Genomic DNA, 20,510 nt, shown 5'->3' on the forward strand with positions numbered 1-20,510 from the left:
ACTGACAGCATACGACCACGGACATTCCAATGCTGTTTATGTAATTGTCACAGGAGACGAAACGCGGATTTATTGTTTTGAACCCGAAAAAAAGAGGCAATCTTGTAAATCAGTGATTGAAAACGAGAACAGGCCAACAAAAGTGAGGCAGGCGAGAAATGTTCGTATAAAAATATTCCATCTTTTTCTCCGCTACGGCTCCCATCGGCACAATTCCACTTGAAGATCAAAAGAGAGTTAATGCCGAGGGGTATTCTACCTTTTTTTACCCAGGGTGTTAAAAAAAATTCGAAAAAGATGACCAAAAGGCTGCGTTCTCCTACATCATGACAACGCTTCTTCACACACGGCCAACAAAACTAAGCCGTTTTTCGCTTCCGAAAAAGTACAACTCGTCACCCATCCTGCACTAGCGCCCTATGATTTCTGTATTTTCCCCAAAATCAAAGATTTGATGAGAGGTTTCACTTTTACCAATTCCGAAGAGACAGTGATAGCGTTCAATCAGCACGTAGAAAACATGCCTTCAGATCTGTGGTCCTCCTGTTTTAAAAATGGTTCAATTGCATGAAAAAATATTTAAATGTAAAGGAGAGTATTTTGAAAAGCAATAAACATAATATTTTGGTTATAACATATAATTGTTTTTGTAGTTACGCAAAACTTTTAGTTTGACCTACGTATATTATATAATTGTACATGAATAGAAAGCTCACCCCACAAAATCCATTATTATAGAAATAGAGACTGTTGCGGCGATACATCTAGTTGCAAATTGCAATTCAGATAGCACAGCAATTATATTAACTAGTCTTGCGATACATACTAAAACAAAGAAGAAGAAAAAATTTCTATTGCAAATAACATTTATTACTTTTATAGTGTGTAAGTTAATTACATATATAAAAAACAATTTAAAATATAAAAAGCTTATTGGAAGTGATGTCCATTGGCTGCAATACAGTACTTTAAACGTTGAGGCCAGTTATCAATAAAAGCATGCACCCTTTACATGGGAAAATTCTTCATTGCCAATTGTACGGATTATTTTTTGTACTCCAAATCCGTACTACAAAGCCGTACCCTCTAAAACTGACCATAAATCATAATCCAGCGGATTAAGATCGGGACTAGACGACGGCCAGTTTTCAGCTTTGATGAAGTCCGAAACGTTCGTTTCCAACCAAGACTGCGTAGACCGCCCTTTTTGACACGGCGACGAGTCTTGATGGAAGGACCATTGCTTGTTATTGAATATGGTGTTGTTTAGGGGCTTCACCACCTTCGCAAGAATGGTATCTTGATACACTTGTGCCGATGCTATGATATCTTTTTCACAAATGTAACTCCTTCATAGCTTATGCCCCACCAAACCATCACTGAAGTCGGATATTGCCCACGTTGCATTTTGCCGTTTAATTGAGAAGGTTCCTTCTAAACTCTAGCTCTACCTTTGAGCATAAATACGGTCATTTTGTTTATTAAAATGTTGCTCACTTGTAAAAAAAATCTCATCCGTAAACATTTTTTTTCTGTAACCTCCCTTTGCGTATCGCTTCAGTAGTTGATTCGATTTTATCACACTATTATTTTTTCAATTGTTAGTTAAGAAGTGAGCAGCACGCCTCTTATAGGCTGTAAGTCCTTAGTCATCTTTTAAAATACGCGTCATGGTTCAAGGTGCTATCTTCATCTCCCGAGATAAAATATTTTCCTTTCGGGTAGGATTTCTTCGTATTCTTTCCCTTACTACTTTGGCCACCTTTTCCGTACGAACACTACGTGGACGGCCAGATCTTTTTCTGTCACAAACAGAAAAGGTCTCATTGTACTTACTAACACTAAACATTGTACCCAGTACACAAACATTTTACTAATACCAAGCGTATGGAGTGTTTTAAATATTACCTTTATCTCCATACCTACTTTGTGTAATGCAATGACACCCTTAAACAATCCGTACGATTGGCAGTGAAGAATTTTCCCATGAAAAGAGTGCTTGCTTCTATTGATAGCTGCCCTCAACGTTTACATGACTGTATTGCAGCCATTGGAGACCACTTCGAATAAGCTTTTTGTATTTTAAATTGTTTACTTTCTATGTATTAAACTAACACGCTGTAAGAGTAATAAATGTTATTTCCAATGGAAACATTTTTGAAGTCAAAACTCTTTATCGACGAATCAGGAAATTTTCATAGCAAATCGTCACTATTTTCGATTACGCGCCATTTTTTTTTAAATCCAAGATGGCCGTCGCGCAAAATTATGATTTCAACATTATTTATTTATTTATCCGAGGTTCTCGAGTGTGCAAAACACGAATTTTAGATCATTTATTAAGACCAAAATGACCGCCGCGCAAAATTATGATTTCAACAATATGGATATCGAATCCAAGGTTCTCGAGGGTCCAAAGAATGCATTTGGGATCATTTTTTTAATCCAAGATGGCCGCTGCACAAAATTATGATTTCAACAATAGCACGGCCGCGAAAACGTAGAACATCTTCCCCACTAGCTTTGTTGTTAGCGCGCGGAATGCGGATGCCATGTAAGTAAAACGTCTTCACTCCTAGCGTTGTAGCGTGCAGGTTTAGCACGCGGCCGCGAAAAAGTAGAACATCTTTCCTACTAAAGTTGTATCGTGCAGGTTAAGCGCGTGGCCGCGAGTAAGTAGAACATCTAATAATTGCTAATATTGACAAAAAACATTTGGTTTGGAGAACAGATTTAGGAAAAATAATATAAACGAGATTTAAAAATTTGTTTTCCAAAGAAGTTTCACTTCTGACATGTGTACTTTGTACACACAGTATTTATGGCAAGACTAGGTATGTCTCTCTCCCTACATAAATTGTTAACAGGCGTGTCAAACAATTGAAATGGCGTTCCAATGTTACGGGGATTGCATAGAAGCAACAATCTTGAATAGAAAGAGACAATGTGATATATTGACCTAGGAAAATCTATACTTAATATAAAGAAAAATGTATGTTCACCTAAAACTCGACAACCGTTAGCCCAATTATTGAAATCAAACTTATATATTACAAATCCACCAGTTGGTATCAAATTAAAAATATAAATAATTATTTCTTTACCATTAAGCCACAGCTGCGAATGGCGGGTAAAACTATTAGAATGAACTCGAATGAATAGTAATTCCAAATAGATAAAATACAGTCATACCTACGTACGAGAATACAATATTATACTTCTTACATAATAACTAAAAATATTTTTTAATAAATCTCAAAGTTTGACAAAGGTCATCAAATAACATAAGCAGTAAGCACGGAAGATAAGAATTTTAAAGAAATCCAATAATATTATACGGTAAGATTACGAAGTTTATTTTACTCTGTAAAGTTTAAACCTAGCTCAAGGAATAGGTAGGTATTTATCGAAATCTGACAGCTACCACACTGCTACTTTTGTTTCCCGTTGCCAGTTACCACGTGCGTAAGTATTTGGTATGAGACAACATTATATTGGCTATTTCACTTCATCACTTTTCACGTGTGTTTGAGCGTGAATGCTAGGGCTGTACAATTACAGTACTTACATCAATAATAATCTATTTATAATAACATATTTTATAACATAATATGAAAAGGTATTTTAAAATATATAGAAGAGAAGGACAAACAAACCACCTGCTGTAAGCTGATCACTGCCGCCCACATTTTATTGCAACACCAGACTAATCACAGGAGGGCTGCCAGCCTGTTAGAAACGTATAGGTATATTTTTAGGGCACATAATAATATGTCAAATCGTCCTTTAACGCCAGACATCAAGATATAGGGCATAATACTTTGCAGCATAATTTTTATTTGCAAATGAAAATTAAAAGAATAAGTAGCATAAAATATGTTCAATGACTTATCAATTATTAGAAAAACAAAAAAAAAACAATTTAACAACTGCCGTATAAGCATAACATTTCTCACAAACAACTAAAGGTATTTTTATTTAACAATGGATGGACAGCTAATAATTAGAAACAATAGAAAAATACAGTGAAAATTTATATAATTTATAAGAAAAGGTTATCAGTAATATATTGTGACGTAATACTGTTAAAAGGTTAATATATTCTATTCTATTCTTTATATTGTGCCTTTTTTGAAAAGGTTACCATAACTGAGCCAATGTCAGGTTGAGGTAGGCCACCAAGGAACGAGTAAGGTACGGTGTTGAATTCATTTTGTTATAATTAATATTTAAAAGCGTTGCCTCCATTGTCAATGACAGCTCTACAATAACATAGCATTAAACACTTTTTTTTATTCTAGTACCGTCCAATTAACATATATTGTCCCTATATACGCTTCTTTCTGTGTTGCTTGGTAAGAAGTGGTACCATTCGAGAAACCTTACCAAACAATTTAGCTTCCACTTATCTTCAGCGTACCAGTTTTGAGGAGACGTTTCTGGGGTCATCAGGTGAAAAACCTTCATTTTTAATCTGGTTGGAGCATTTAAATGGGTCATGTTTAGCAATACCTACGATTAGCATATCTTCTCTGGTAGATTCCGGTTTAGGTTTCAATAACTTTATTCTCATTAAGACCTATTGTCACTTACATGAGAAATTAATATTTTACAAATTAAAGTAGGTATTTAACAACAATGATTTTGGTAGGTACAGAATGCAATTCAATGTTAGGCAAACAGTTAAGACATAAAACAACCTACATATATTATTGAAACATTTCATAATTATTGAGTATTTGCCTTTGAAGGCACATGGTTTTTTTCGGTTGATTCATTCTAAGAACGTTTTCGATAGTTCAGTGTCTTCTAGAATGGTCATGACATGACAGAACAATTCCAATTTTATTTCAAGTTTCAAGTTTTTTTTTGCCCATTTTTCTACACACACTTCTTGTACACAAAATTCAAATTTCAAATTCAATTCCAACTTTGCCGCCAAATCAGTATTAAAAGTAAAGAAAGAAGTTATTTCTTTATAAATCCAAAAATGGAACAGACTATGGATGCTTATCTAAATTGTTTCTAATTAGCCGTGCAAGTAGTCAGTAACAGTTTAAACTCTTTTCATGATTAAAGGTTACACATAATTTGTTTTTTTTTTTAATATTATGAGGTATTTTAATTGAGTGGCTATATTTTTGCATGATAATTAAAAATTGGACTTACACATTTTTCATGAATATTGCACGTTGATTTTATGCTTCCAGAATTAATCATATGAAGTGTTTCTAATTATATGTCTACCACTGTATATATGCTATCTGTAGACAACTTTAAGAATATTTGGGATTTGAAACGATTTAACACAAAATTTTCATGAAATTAGTTATAAGAAGTAGATATAGATAAAAAAAATATAATAGTTAATTGTACGATTATGTCGATACCTCGAAAAGACGTTGAACATCACTACGATAGAAGTCACTGAATTGCGCATGTCAGTCAACTCAAGTAGGTAGGTAAGTAGGTACTAGGTACCTAACAAGTTCCTACACTTACCCAGTCCCAGTAGCTAGAAAAATATTAGCGTGAACAGTGTCTGAATTGTCGTCTAAAATATAATGGTACTGATAAAGTTTATCGTGTCATAAAGTTTAGGTAATTTTTATTGATACTATCTAAGAATCTTGTGTGTGTTTTTATTCAATATTGTTAAAATGACACTTATTAAAATGTACACAATATGCAGTGAATATATAAATAAAACGATAGTGATAAATAAGGTGTAATCTGAATGTTGCAAGTTTATACTTCAAGAAGTACCAAAGATGGCATCAAATATAAGTGAAGGTAATAATATTATTTTAATTGCAAATAAATATTTAATTAGGTATATTATTATCTTTATGTTATTTTGTTTTTTCTATAAATATATATATGTGTTAATTCTTATTAATGTTTTTAGTTTTGTCCTTTTAAGTTTATGAGTGGTATTTGTTGGGGATAGTATTACCACCACATCTAAGACTGGCCAAAAATTGGTGCACCTGTATTGGTGTGTTTTAATTGAAAGCACAATTTGAAATAATATTTAACCAATAAAAGAGCGAAAATTTGAAATCCATAGTAGCCAGACTTACAAAATTTGTGATTTTTAACTGACCAATTACAAGATGCTGTTTTCAATATGTGACTGATTATCACATTAAACACCTGCCCACCTATGTTGGTTGTCTGAATTATTTGCAATGCGAATATACAGGTTCTATGAGGCTACTGAATTACATAGTTGCAGGTTGACAGATACAAGTTTCTTTAAACTTTACAGTGTATTGCTGTCACTGCGACATGATCAATTGTAATAAATAATGCTATGCTTTGGGTTATTATATTATAACTTTTTGGGACTATAATAATATTTTCTTGTTAATATAATAATATTTTTAATTTACTTGTGTCATATCACATTAATTTCATAAAACCTACAGCACTTTACATCGGTTATTATCTAGATAATATAATATAAAATATTGACCAACCTTAAAATTATATTGTAGTTGGCAAAACAAAAAAAAATCTGTAATACTTTGTAAAACTCTTAAATAACCTTGAGATAAGACAGGTAGATAACAAAGAGAGAAAAATAGTACACTTTATCTTTACTTCTGTGTCTGTGTGTGTTGTATTTGGGAATGAATGTGTGGCAATATTTTTGTATGTGTTTGAGTGTGTGGATATGATTATGAGGTTTTTTTTAAAGGTATATATATGTTAGCACTGGTGTTATCATTACAAATATTTCTGATTACTAATGATAACCTACATACCTGTATAGAGGTCCCGGGTTCGAATCCCGGTAGGTGCAAGCATTTATATGATGAATATGGATGATTGTTTCCGACTCATGGATGTTTTAATGTATTTATGTATGTTTATATTAATTTATGTATGTTTAAATAAGTATATTGTATTAAATATATCATTGTCTTGTAACCCATAACACAGGCTATATATGCTTAACATGGGGCATGATAATTTGTGTAAAAAGTGTGTCAATATAATATTATTATATTATGTATGTCTATTTCAAATCTGATTAATATTATACTTACATTTATTAAAATATTCTTAGGCTTATATTTCCTTAACTTAGAATTTTAACTTGTATTGTAAATTACTGCATTCAATAACCTACTTGAGTTCATTTAACATAATATTCTAATACTATTGTAATATTTGCATATGCGAATTTTTTTATCAATTGAATAATGATTCAAATTGAAAGATATAAATATTTGAATTATTATAATATACCTACTCTATCAATCTTCTATGGACAATAAAGTCTAAATAAATTGAGTAAAGAATCACTTCATTCTTCTAAAATATGAAAGGATGCTGCTTCTTTCTTGCTGTAGGACAACATTGATTTATTCCAATGATGACAACAATGATTTATTTCAATGACAACAGCATTTAGTTTTTTTTCATTCAATAGAGTTTTTGAGCAATTCCTATATTATTGGGTATTTTCTAGTACTTTTTCTAGTTAGCTATTCTACTCATTGAGTTTTGACTCTATGGCCTATCTTCCTCCACAGTGGCCTGCAGTGGTTTTACATTATTGGTTGTCTGTAATTATAATTATTTTCGTAATTCAGAAATCATTATCAGTGGGAGGCTCCTTTGCATAGGATGCTGGCTAGATTATGGGTACCACAAGGGCACAGTAGCTAGTGAAATTACTGGGCAAATGAGACTTAACATTTTATGTTTCAAGGTGATGAGCACAATTGTAAATAATGCAGCTCAGAATTTTTGGGTTTTCAAGAATCTTGAGCAGCACTGCATGGGCAGGGCATATCAACTACCATCAGCCGAACATCATGCATCTCTCATCGTCATGAAAACAAAATACTATAGTGAAAAGAGCTTGTATGTGGTAATGATGTTTCTGCTTAGATCTTCTGTTGAGAGCTTTAGAAACCACTAAGGTTTCATATCACAAAAACCGATTTCAAGACAACAGGCTTATACTGTTTAGTAGCTAGGATTGTTATATAAATCTTTGAAGCCTATATGTTTGTGCTGGGACAAGGGTCTAAATTCTAATAGCTAATGTGTCTGGGCTAGTGTAGAAATCTTCTCACGCTGTTGAAAACACTAGCGTCTTGTGAGTTATTTTTTGAATTTCAGATGACTAGAGTATTATTATTTATTTTAGACAACAATAGATCCATATATAAATGTTAGTAAAACAGTATTCTCAGGGAATTCAAAAGAAATTCGTTAGAATATTAAGAAACATGTATGCTAATAGTAAAGCAAAGATCAAACTAGATGGAGAAGGTAAAAAAATAAAGCTTGGGAGAGGTTTCTGTCAGGGTGATCCATTATCACCAAAATTATTCACCGCTGTTCTTGAAGAGATTTTCCGCCATTTAAACTGAGAGCAATTTCTGAAAATAAATGGCGATAATCTATCACATTTAAGATTTGCAGATGACATCGTAATATTATCGCAAACAAAACATGAGATTGAGATAATGACAAATGAGTTGGAGACTGAAAGCAGAAAAGCAGGATTAGAAATGAACACCCAGAAAACCAAAATCATGACAAATGGAAGAAAAGAACCTATATACATCAAGGAAAATAGAATTGAGTATGTTGATGAATATGTATATCTGGGCCATATTATATCAACAAAAGATCTAGCAATAAAAGAAATAGAAAGACGTATTGGAAGTGAGCGAAAGAGATTCTGGAGTTTGAAAGATATATTCAAAAATAAACAAACTAGTAAGAATAGCCATCAAAAGAAAACTCTTCAACTCCAGTATTGACATATGACTGCCAAACTAGGCCCCTAACAAAAGCACAAATCAAAAAACTTGAAACATGTCAGAGTGCAATAGAAGTGTGATGAGGAAGAAACTTTTAATTAGATTAAAAATATGTACCATAAAAAAGCCACAGGAACAAAAGACATTGGAGGAGGTCTTTGCCAACAATAGGCAAACAGACAAGGTTGTTGAGGGAGTTTAAATTTCATTTTAAATATAAATATTCTAGGTTATGTAAAGCACTTTGTATAACCTGTCTGAATGAAGGCTTGTATTATTATTATAAAACAGTAAATACAGTTATAGTATTGTGTAATTTATTATTATATTTTAAATACAATAATAAATTACATATACATATAAATTACATTACATATAATTAATAAACTTACGAACTAAAGCAGACATCCAGTGAGCTTTGAATGAGGTGTCCTGTCTGGTAGCAATCACCTTCAAAATAATATTGGGACTCTAAAATTGAATTAAAATAAAAAAATATTATAGTAATTAAGGGCAATCTCTTGCCTACATTAATCAAAAATAAAATTAAAATAATAACAATTCGAAAAATATTTACTGACTTTTGACATAATAATACAACCTCTGCCTCTGAGATGAATGAAATATATAGTTCATCAACTGTCAATATTTTTCCAGTTTTGTTATCATTTTACAGAAAAGTACTTAGTAAGGCGAGACAGTACTTCACTAACAGCCACCGCCTGCAACTTTATAAGGCGCAAATTCGGCCTCACATGGAGTACTGTTCTCACCTCTGGGCGGGTGCTCCCCAGTACCAGCTTCTTCCATGCGGTCAGCATACAACGAAGAGCGGCTCGAATCATCGAAGATCAAGTCATCTCCAATCGGCTTGATTCTCTAGCATTGCGTAGAGATGTGGGTTCTCTCTGCATCTTCTACCGCACTTATCACGGGGAGTGCTCAGAGGAGCTGTTCGGGTTGATTCCAGCGGCCGAATTCCACCACCGGACATTACGTGCAAAGTACCATCCCCATCACGTAGACGTCTGGCATTCCACAACCGCGCGTCCGAAATTTCTTGCCTCGCACAGCCACTTTGTGGAATCAACTACCGGCAGCGGTCTTCCCGAACAGATACGACTTAGGGACCTTCTATAAAAAAGCATACTCCCACCTTAAAGGCCGGCAACGCATTTCTTGACACACCTGTAGTTGCGGATGTCCATGGGCGGTTGCCTCACCTCTCCCCATCCCGTGAGCCTCTTGCCCGTTTGCCCCCTCTCATATAAAAAAAAAATCTCACCATCCTCTTCCAACACATAGCCGTGTAATGCCAATGGTACTCTGTTGTTTTTGATGATAGTTTGACTAGAATAAAGTCACCGTTCTTGAGTGTTTTTCTAGATGTCGATGATTGTTTTTCATCTTGTCTGTTGTGTGCCACCTTTTGGTGTATTCATTTGTTCATTGTCAGATGAATTCTCGCTCTCAGAGTCTTTACTCCGGTCCGTAAACATCCTCGAACCGGAGACGAGATTTTCATTAGATGAGGGTGTGTGACACACTCATTTTGAAATCGCAATTTATACTTTAATTGCAAAATCAGCAGACTTCATTTTTAGTTTTCTTCAATCAACTGTTCTCTTGCAAACAGCACCGCCACCATCAGGAGCCTTGGAGGAGGACATGCCACTAATTAAGATATCATCCCCACCATCTGGATGTGTGGCGGGTCCTCCACAGTGCGGTTTTCAAGGAACTTTCTTCCACGTACTACAAAGCTGTGAAATGAGCTTCCTTGTGCGGTGTTTCCAAGACGATACAACATTGGTACCTCTTAAAAGGGCACCTCCCTCAAAGACCGGCAATGCTCCTATGATTCCTCTGGTGTTGCGGGAGAGTGTGGGCGGCGGTGATCACTTAACACCAGGTGACCCGTACGCTCGTTTGCCCTACTTTTATTTAAATAGAAGGAGTTTGGGTATAATTCTGTTGTGATTGACGAGAAAGTGAAACACGTATTTGTTGTGATATTGTACGGGAACGATCGCTCCAAAAATAGATAGTTACCGGTTTAAAATTGGCGGTAAGTGTGCCCATATAGCTAGAGGCGTAACTTATTTTCTGATAACGAACAAATGCGTGTAGTCTTTACTTCACCTGATGCCTCTTCTTTCGTGTAAGTTACTTACTTACACTTACTTATCTGTTGACTCGAACCACGGACTAGTAAAAAAAGAAGGACTCCGCGCCGTGATATTAGCGAGTGAAGCACCTTTATGCTAGTGTGTGTGCGGTTACGGGGTATACCAGTTACACAATTTTTTCTCGCTTAAATAATCATATATCCACAAATACTTTTATATTATTGTTTTAACACTTTTTCACAACGCACGACGGCATTCTTAAGATATTTTATTGCGACGCAAACTGATCCGTCACAGACGATGGTAAATCTCATAATGGCGACCGATTTGCTTGTATTAGTGTAAGTGTATGCGTGGGGCTATGTATTTACACGTTTATCGGCTTGTTTTGGTGCCTCACTGTTATGTAAGGTGGCACGGAGTCCTTACTTTTTTACTCGTCCGTGACTTGAACCTCTAAAATGGAATGCCTGATTGATCTCTTCTGTGTATTAATTAAGTAGTTCTCATTGAAATCCATATCAATCACAGCTTCATTTACTGTTATTTTTCTTCTAAAATTGAAGAATGCTGGTATAATCTAACCAGTCTAATTGCATAATCAAATCAATAGGATAAATCTGAATCATTCTTTTCCAAATATTTAGTCACTATTCTTGCATTAAACGTTTTCCGATCAGTTATGTTGGCAGAGAAGGATTCCCACTTTCTGTAGAAATTTTGAGTACTATTACCAAAATCCTCATTCATTTTTACAAGTTGCACATCACCGGGAAACACACATTATTAGTTATAAAACTAATTGTATAAAGTAGATTTCGGTTAGGTTAGTTGTGGTGGTAAATATAAAAAGAAATGATGCTGTCACAAGCGTCATTTCCTTGAACTAGATGAATTAAGTGATTTTGATTTGATGCTTTGATATATCATTCATCTAACTATAATCTATAGACTAGCTATGCCCGCGACTTCGTCAGCTTGGTTGTGGGTGTGAATATCGATTTGGATGTAGATGTGGGTGTGGGTGTGGGTGCGGATATGGATAATGGATGTCGATGTGGATATGGATAAAAATATCAATGCTATGTACATGATATTAGGATGTATTGCCGTTGGAAACCAAAGTATATAGGTATTTGGGATCGCTCATGCGTGACAAAGCCACATAAAGCTGACCGTGCGAATAAAATGTAACAGTTAAATCCACATCCGCAAATTGCAGTGTTTGAGCTTAGCTTTGTTAATAGTCATTACTGGGAATCGAACCCGTTTGAAAGTACATGGGGAGTTATTGGGAATAAAATGAATCCGAGGTATGCAAACACTCTCACTACTTAAAAACTCTGCCTCTATGATATTTTGCTGCAAATTAATTACTTTTAGCCTGGTACCATTGCAAAGTTTTGGGGGACTTAGATGTCTAAGCAGCGTTATAGGGTATTTTTATTTTATAAATAAACTTGTGAGCTGGAAACCCAGAGGCATTAAGGGATTTTAAAAGTTCTACCTGATACCTTGCAGATTCTGCGTTTTCCATTACACTGTTAATGTACATACTCTACACTATCCCCCGAAACAAGACTCAAAATTTCAGCATATATTGCTGCAACATTGGTCGTTTTACCCACTTATCGGCAAAGGGGTTTATAATAATAATAATAATAAATAATCAAACTAAATGAAAACTCCTAAAAAAGCAGTACACAAACTATAATAACATTAACCATGTAAACAATAATATTCATAAAATGAACACTACTGGGTCAAACGATGTCAAATTTATACTATGGGACGAAATGGCAAACATTCTGCATTAAAATAAAGAGGAATCACGAAAATCAGATCATTAATCTCAGAGTAATTGGTGTACATACATAAAAAATACCGATCGAATTGAGAACCTCCTCCTTTTCGAAGTCGGTTAAAAACAGACGTAATGAACTATGGAAAAAATTAATGATACGCTACCGTTTTTTACAATTATTGCTCTTATAATGTTCTTTTTTAATTTGCATCAAATAATATTACATAACAATAAATTAATATCACCCAATTTTTGCTATAGATATTGCAATGACATCGATATGTCACTTTTCTAATTCACTAATACATCTGTAATTTATATAGCACATAATATGAACTTTTAAAATTTATTCTCGCCGTAACGAGGAGTGTTTTCTATATCGTTGGTATTCAAGGTTTAGATATGGTTTTAACAAATGATGGAAAAACAAAAAAAACTAGTTTTTGAAAGTGTATTTAAATAAGCAATTTATAGTGAACCGCAGCAGTTTGTATGTGTATTATTTGCAAAGTATTCAAAAATATAAAAAATACTGCCCAAAGTAGCTATTCTACGCTGATGATATATAAGCTAGTATAGTATAAAAATTTATGTGAACAGTGATAGGGTAGATGGTAGATACGACGTCCTTAAATATGATGCGTTACTCACACATGCTTGATGGCACGTGGCAATACCCGTGCCAAGATAGATCGTTCATTTATCTAAGTGGAATGGATTTAGTATTACTTAAATTGCCTTTAAACTATAGTTTCTTGTAGTCTTCAATAACACAAGAGTATTGGCTTCTATTGTTGGTATTATAGATATTTAATACAACTTCGGGTCTAATTAAAATTCATAAATGCTATATTCCCTGTAAAACTTTAGTGTAAGTCAAATGATGGAAAAAAAGTAAGATAGACATTTAATACTTTACAAAACGTGCTGGGCACATGTGGAGACAAAAATTGTCTTTGACTAATAACCGAAGATACTACGTTCTTAAATATGACGCTTTCCTCGCACATGTTTGATGGCACGTGGCAATACCCGTGCCAAGTTAAATCGTTCATTTATTGAGGTTTAATGGATTTGTTATTAATTTGATTGCCTTTATACAATGACGTTCTATACATATAGACAATGCACCTCATACAAATTCAAAGCCGAAATATGGCACATGCCACAAATGACACCATAATAACCTTCGACTGCTATGTCTATACATTTCTGTGTATACTCCAGTTGTTTATATTATTATTGGTCAATAGGTAGCAATGTAAACACTTTTTAAGTTTCAGCTGCGCATTTTGAATTTCGAACCCGACTTGGACAGCGACATCAGTTGAGTAGCAGTTAGGTATTTTTTTAAGTCCAGACGAAAAAGTGGGTTGCTATAAGTTTTACGTTCGTCCGTCTGTCCCCTTTTCCGACCAAGATCTGTTCAGTCGGAGGTTTTTTACGTCTTTAATCAAGAATCACACTCATATTATAAAGGGGAATGTTTGAAATACCGAATTTACAACCAATCATAATCATTATATAATGTTCCACTCATGTGGTAATTCTGAAGACTTATATTGTCACTGTGCCAAAATACAGAAATCAGAGACCGTCAAGTATCTTGGTATTATGGTAGATAACAAATTAAATTTTCAATGCCACAACTAAAAATTTGAGAAATGTAGCTTAAAAGGAATTGATGAAAAACATATATCAAGCATTGTGTCAGTCGATATTAACGTATTGCATCACTTCTTGGGGCGGCGCTACAAAATCACACTTCCTTAAAATAGAAAGGGCCCAAAGAGCTATATCGAAAGTAAGTTACTCATTACCAATCTACCATCCCACTACAGAACTCTATAAACTGGCAAAGGTTTAACATACAGTTTAAAAAAAACATAGCCTTATCAATTACGATCCGGAAAAAAATAAAGCACAACGGCGAAAAGGTAGAATCTGTGAAAAATTATTGTTTAATACTAGATTCTCCCAAAGATTCTTCTGTGTTCAAGGTAATACAATAACTCCGTTACAATAAGGTAAACAAAGTGCTGTCAATTTACCACCTCAACAGAACTAAATGCAAGCGTATCTTGTGTGGTTACAAAAATTGGACTATACCTCTACTGAAAACCTTCTCATCAAACACTAATAGTAACACACACACACACACACACATTATATTACTACTAATTTACAAATTTAAAGTCATCTATTGTTATTAATGCTCTTCTAGCTACTAGTACAGATGTGATTGATCTGTAATACAGGATCAACCTACTTCAGACACCAGCTCCTCACAAAATACTAGCTGTTAAAAATTGTAACACTACTGTACTGTTTTAGCTTTAAGATCTTTGCGAGGAGAAAATAATTGATATTTATTATTATTTTTAATTAACCTTAAAGCTTTTTACAAGCAATCCCTTATTTCTAAAGCTTTTTTTATTATAAACCAAATAATATTCAAAAGCTCTGCGAAATTATTCGTTTTTATAAAAATGAAGATTTAATTAGAATGTAAAATACACAATCTCCTAGTATAGTGAGCTATTTTCATTGACAATGTCTTACAATATATTAGCTTACCTTCCTAACAAATCGATTTCCAAATGAATAAATGCATAAATAAATCATTCTGTATATTGGCAAAAAGTGCTTAACAATCCATTCGGTTTTGAACAAAAGTTTTACAGGTTAATACGTAAGTGTCCATTCCTACCCTTTGGTTAAGGCAGTCACAACTGGTGAGGGACATTTTTAATAGACTGCATTTAAAAATTATTATTTTGTTTTATGCAAATACGGGACGAGTTGATTACAGTTCATTGCCGCTCAGGATTCCTTAAAAGCCCAAAAAATCTGAGCGACACTACAATTGCGCTTGTCACTTTGAGACATAAGACGTTAAGTCTCATTTGCTCAGTAAATTCACTAGCTACGGCGCCCTTCAGAGCGAAACACAGTCTAGTTTACACTTTACTGCTTCACGGCAGAAATAGGTGCCGTTGGTGGTAACCCATTATCTAGCCAGCATCCTGTGCAAAGAAGCCTCCCACTGGTATTACAATATAATATTCTGACTATAATTATACAATTGAAAAGTCTTAAACTAGCTTGTTTCCAGTATTACATAATTTTAAAGGTAATCTTAATGCTACAAATACGATTGAATTAGAAGTTATGGGATTTTTTTGTATTCAAAAATATCTTCCTTTAAAAACATTCAAATCTATCATAAATGTTATCTTTCTGAAAAATTATTATTTCAATCAATAGTTTCTATACCACCTTCATCAGTCTTTTAGTTGTCAAACATACAAAAATACAAAAAACTCGCGAAGTATATTTATAGGATAAACCATGAACCAAAATTAAAAAAGCGGCCAAGTTCAAGTCGGGCTCGTCCATGAACGGTTCCGTAGCAGCAAGTAACATAATATGAAAGTTATATAGAAAGGAAAATGATATGAAATTATTTAAATAGAAAAGGCAGAAAGTCTTTGCTCAAAATCATACTGTGCAAATGAGCTCTCGTCATTTATACGTATTAAAAAAACAGCTTACTAGATTTCGTTTAAACCAATTTTCGGTGGAAGTTTGCATGGTAATTTAAATCATATATTTTATACAAGAACAAAGTATCTTACGTATCACGAGTGTAAAACGGAGCTCTCATGCATACTAAAGTAATAAACCTGGCTTGTTGTCACGCGTTGTCTAACAGCAAAAAGCTTTTTCAAGACGTATAAATTATCTGACAGAAATATATAATAATAATACTAACACACTCTTACACAAATGATCTTGCCCCAAACTAGGCATAGCCTGTACTATGGGTGCAAGACAACCACATATTTAATACAATATACATAAATACATATAAACATCCATGACCCCGAAAAAAAACATTCATATTCATCATATAAATGATTGCACCTACCTACGGGTTCGAACCCGGGACCTCTAGCTCAGTACGCAGGGTCACAAACCACTGGTCGTCGTATATATATACTCCAAGAAAATGTTCAAGTCCTCGTTCCTCGGGCCATTAACAGACAACGAAGTAAGCACTATAGACATATTATGTGTAAACGAACTTACAGCCGTTGTAACATTATACAATGCATAAAAAATACTTCTGAAGTTTCACTTCATACTTAATGTCTCTGTTATTCCACTTGAAGTATATCATAATCTTTATTCGTCGAGTGAAAATATATAAAAATAAAACGGCACAGGAGTTATTTTCTCTGGACAGTTCTAAAATTAGGCTTTGGCTTAGTTTAGGCTCCATTCTCTCGCAATTACCTGTGCGTTTAATTATACATTCGTAGTATACTTGTATTGTTTGGAACAATTATGTATTTGTAATTGTAATAGGCTTATTAGTTCTATATCAGTAGATTAGTAAATAACAAACTCACCCATTGAACCCACCCGCTGAAATTATCAGCTTATAATCTTGCTCATGCTTGACATTATCAGAATAACGATACCAATTATTGTTAAAGTATTTGGGGTTAAAGTAGGAAATTGCCGATTTGTACTGAAAAATTGTAATTCGTTGTTTTTAATTTAACATATTTATTTAATCAAAATTGTTATTATTATCTATACATTGCTGCCATATATGATGACATAACCTTTATATTATAAAGGTCATTCATGCGATAGAACTGCGGTGATCTAGTTTCGGCAAACATCTAATTTTGACGGACTGCGCGTAACTTCAACAACGTGCCGAGTAGTCACGTGTCACGTGTACCCTGTGACGCAAGGGGATGACGTCGTTTTCAGTAATTTAGCGGCTAAATTTAAATTACTCAGCCAAAGTGACGATTTCATAATCTCGTTCCCTTATTAGACGTTTTCGTCAGTTGTATATTTGTTGTACGTAAGGTATTCTTAGAATTTTAGCCGTTAGTTATTTATTTTTGTTACCTGCGAGAAAGAGTTATTCTATCGTTTTCCTCATATTTTTTGTAGTTTATAGTTTTTTTTTGTTTCTTAATCGTCTCGAGCCGATTTTATGGGAGTGACAGAAGTTTTCACTTCAGTAATTTAAACTTTTTGCTTTAATCACACTCACTGCAATTATGTCTTCATGAAGTGAATTGATCATATTTTATATTGTATTGTCAATACATACATAGTATCTAATTTTCTTTGGAAATTATAATTTTAACAAGATTGCAAGCATGATTAATGACAATAATTTCTATATGAAAATCCATAATATAGATTATATACATATAGATGTATACTAATAAATAGAGAACAGTTTTTTCCTTCGGTTATACTGCCAAAACTACTGAATCGATCGGAATAATACTTATCCCTTAATTTGGCCAAAAAAAATCATGAAAACAAGAGGTAACCTTTTTATAAATCTGTTTTTCGGCCCCCCTAAAAAAAAAGATAAAATATGAAATAAAAATGCCCAGAAAGATTTCCTGAAAAATCATTGTTAATTGTGCTCAACAAGAACGGATATTGTTATTGTTAATAACTATGTTAAGTTGGCTTAACAAGATGCATTAAAGTAAAGGATACATTAAAATCATAACGCACTCAGTGTTTTAGCATCTTTATTTATTTATTCAACGATTAAGGATATACATCGTTTTGTGGTGATATGATAGATTATTATAACTAAGATTAAATTATTATTATCAGTTACGTCCTTTGCCAAAACAAAGTCTCACATTACACTTCAGGCAGAACACTATATAGTGAAACCCTTTTTGCAGTATGCACATCGACCACCGACCTCTACTGTATGCCACTGGACTGGCGCCTGTCAAATTGATTTTGTGCCTGTTTGATATTCGCCATTTTGGCGCTGTTGGCCATGTAGTGAGAGTCTGCGGCACTATAACTAGTGATGACAACAAACATCGATAGATGGTGGGAAACTATTTATAAAAAAAGTGTACTTTATTACGTTTATCCTTGAAGTATAAATAATAAGAAATACGAACGATATTAATGCATAAGTAACTTCAGAGTACTGTACGCTTCTGTTGCAGCCATTTGTATTATACGTCAAAATTAGTTCTCTGGACGCTCGCTAGTGTCGCTTCAAATAGGCACAAAAATTTATATACGTATAGTGCTGTCAAACATATGGAACAGCCTGTCCATACAGATCAGTGACATCGAAGTATTCTATTCCATGTTTTGGGAAATGGTCGACTGTGTCAAATCTGACGTCATCAACAGGGCAATACCGTGTAGGTTTCTTTATTTTGTCCTTCTTTTTCAGATCTTTTTCACAGCTTACGTCAAAATTTTGTCCTTTCTTTATCAAGGCTTTAAAAATGTCCAGTCTTAACAATTTTAACATTTAAACCATTTCTAGATTTATCCCGTCTGTTCATCAACCGTGCATTATTTACAGAAATGTCAAGCATTTGCGAAAATATTGACAGATACCAGCGCTTGGTCTTCATGACGGTGCGGTGTAGAGCAATCAGCATGTCATCCAAATCCACACCTATCATATGCGCGTTATATTGCTTCACAACGTCTCGATAGGGCACCTGAACTTATTGCTTCTACCTTGCTCTACCCTGAGACTGAGAGTTTATCGGAGTTTCGCTGCAGCTTCGCTGGAAATGTCTAGAAGTCCACTCGAAGTGTAAATTTAGATGTGTTTTTTACTGAAAGACGTGGATGATCATTAGTAGTTATTTGGCTAGTTTAATTCTTTGATCTAGTTCTACGTGTTGAATTGGAAGAACTGATTTGTGGAGTATTAGGTGTTTCTACGGAGTGGTAACTGGACATGGATGGTCGAGATGGAGTTTGAAAGCTAATCAAGTATGAATGACGTTGCGGAAATGTAGATATCAGTGGCGTATTGTCTATCTACCTTATAGTCTAATGAAATTTAAATGAAACTAATGAAATTTCATTATTGTTGATGTTCTCGTTATTATCATTTCGTTTTGAATATGGGATAGTTTTGGGACACGAATCACCGACATCATCATCAGAAGAGTATACGTTGATTCCTGTAAGATATTTGGAAATTGAAGGTGCTTCAGACCACGTTAAAGGCGACGTTGATTTATGCCGATAATTCTCTTCATATGAAGATATTTGGAACAATTGGATATTTGGATCAATATGAAGATATTTCGAACTAGTAACCCCATTTCAATTATGCTGAGAATAATCTACACACAAAACTAAGGTTCGTTTACCTATCATCAAATTTTATTGAGGAGGCTTAACAGTTTTATCAGAAGCCTACTATATCCTCCCCTAATGGGTCGAATGCTTGAAAAATAAATGGAAAAAAGTTTATACACACATCAAACCGTTTAAACCATTACTTTCATATAATTTGTTTATACAATACCTAAATAATGTTTTATTTAGGTATTGTATAAATCTTATAACTATATTTACAATACGACTACATAAAATTAAAACTATCATTACGTGGAAGCGTACCAAGAATACTGGCAGCATTACCGCGTTGAATAGCAAGACTTTCTGATTGTATGCACATTTAAGTATTAAAAAAAAATTGTTACTTCAATAGCTCGAAGAGCCCACTGGTTGCTTGACATCTTGACATTCTAATGTCGTGAATAGTGTTGGTACACAATAGATAACGTAAAAAAAATCATGAACGATTGCAAAGTAATCATTGAATGCATTGAAACCATTAGCAGCAGCGTGTTTCGGTTTTAGTATACGATATGTTGGAGATTACTTATCCGGAAGCTTTATTTTTTTTTACCAAATAATTCAGTCAATGACAATTAATTACATAACATGACAATT

At 33.9% G+C, this 20,510-nt stretch overlaps 2 protein-coding genes across 5 annotated transcripts in view; one reads left to right on the plus strand and one right to left on the minus strand.

Moving 5' to 3' along the window:
- Positions 1-20,510, minus strand: part of LOC126979067 (uncharacterized) — a 377,271-nt gene that overhangs the window by 130,751 nt on the left and 226,010 nt on the right. The window lies entirely within an intron of this gene.
- The window catches only part of LOC126979027 (period circadian protein), a 66,552-nt gene continuing 51,497 nt past the window's right edge, over positions 5,456-20,510 (plus strand). For all 4 annotated transcript variants that reach the window (XM_050828181.1, XM_050828183.1, XM_050828182.1 and 1 more), the window contains exon 1: positions 5,456-5,793. In XM_050828181.1, the coding sequence (XP_050684138.1) occupies positions 5,772-5,793 (22 nt within the window). In that variant the 5' untranslated portion in view covers positions 5,456-5,771. The remainder of the gene's footprint in view (positions 5,794-20,510) is intronic.

Source organism: Leptidea sinapis, chromosome Z (assembly GCF_905404315.1).
Source record: "Leptidea sinapis chromosome Z, ilLepSina1.1, whole genome shotgun sequence".
Classification (NCBI taxonomy): Eukaryota; Metazoa; Arthropoda; class Insecta; order Lepidoptera; family Pieridae; genus Leptidea; species Leptidea sinapis.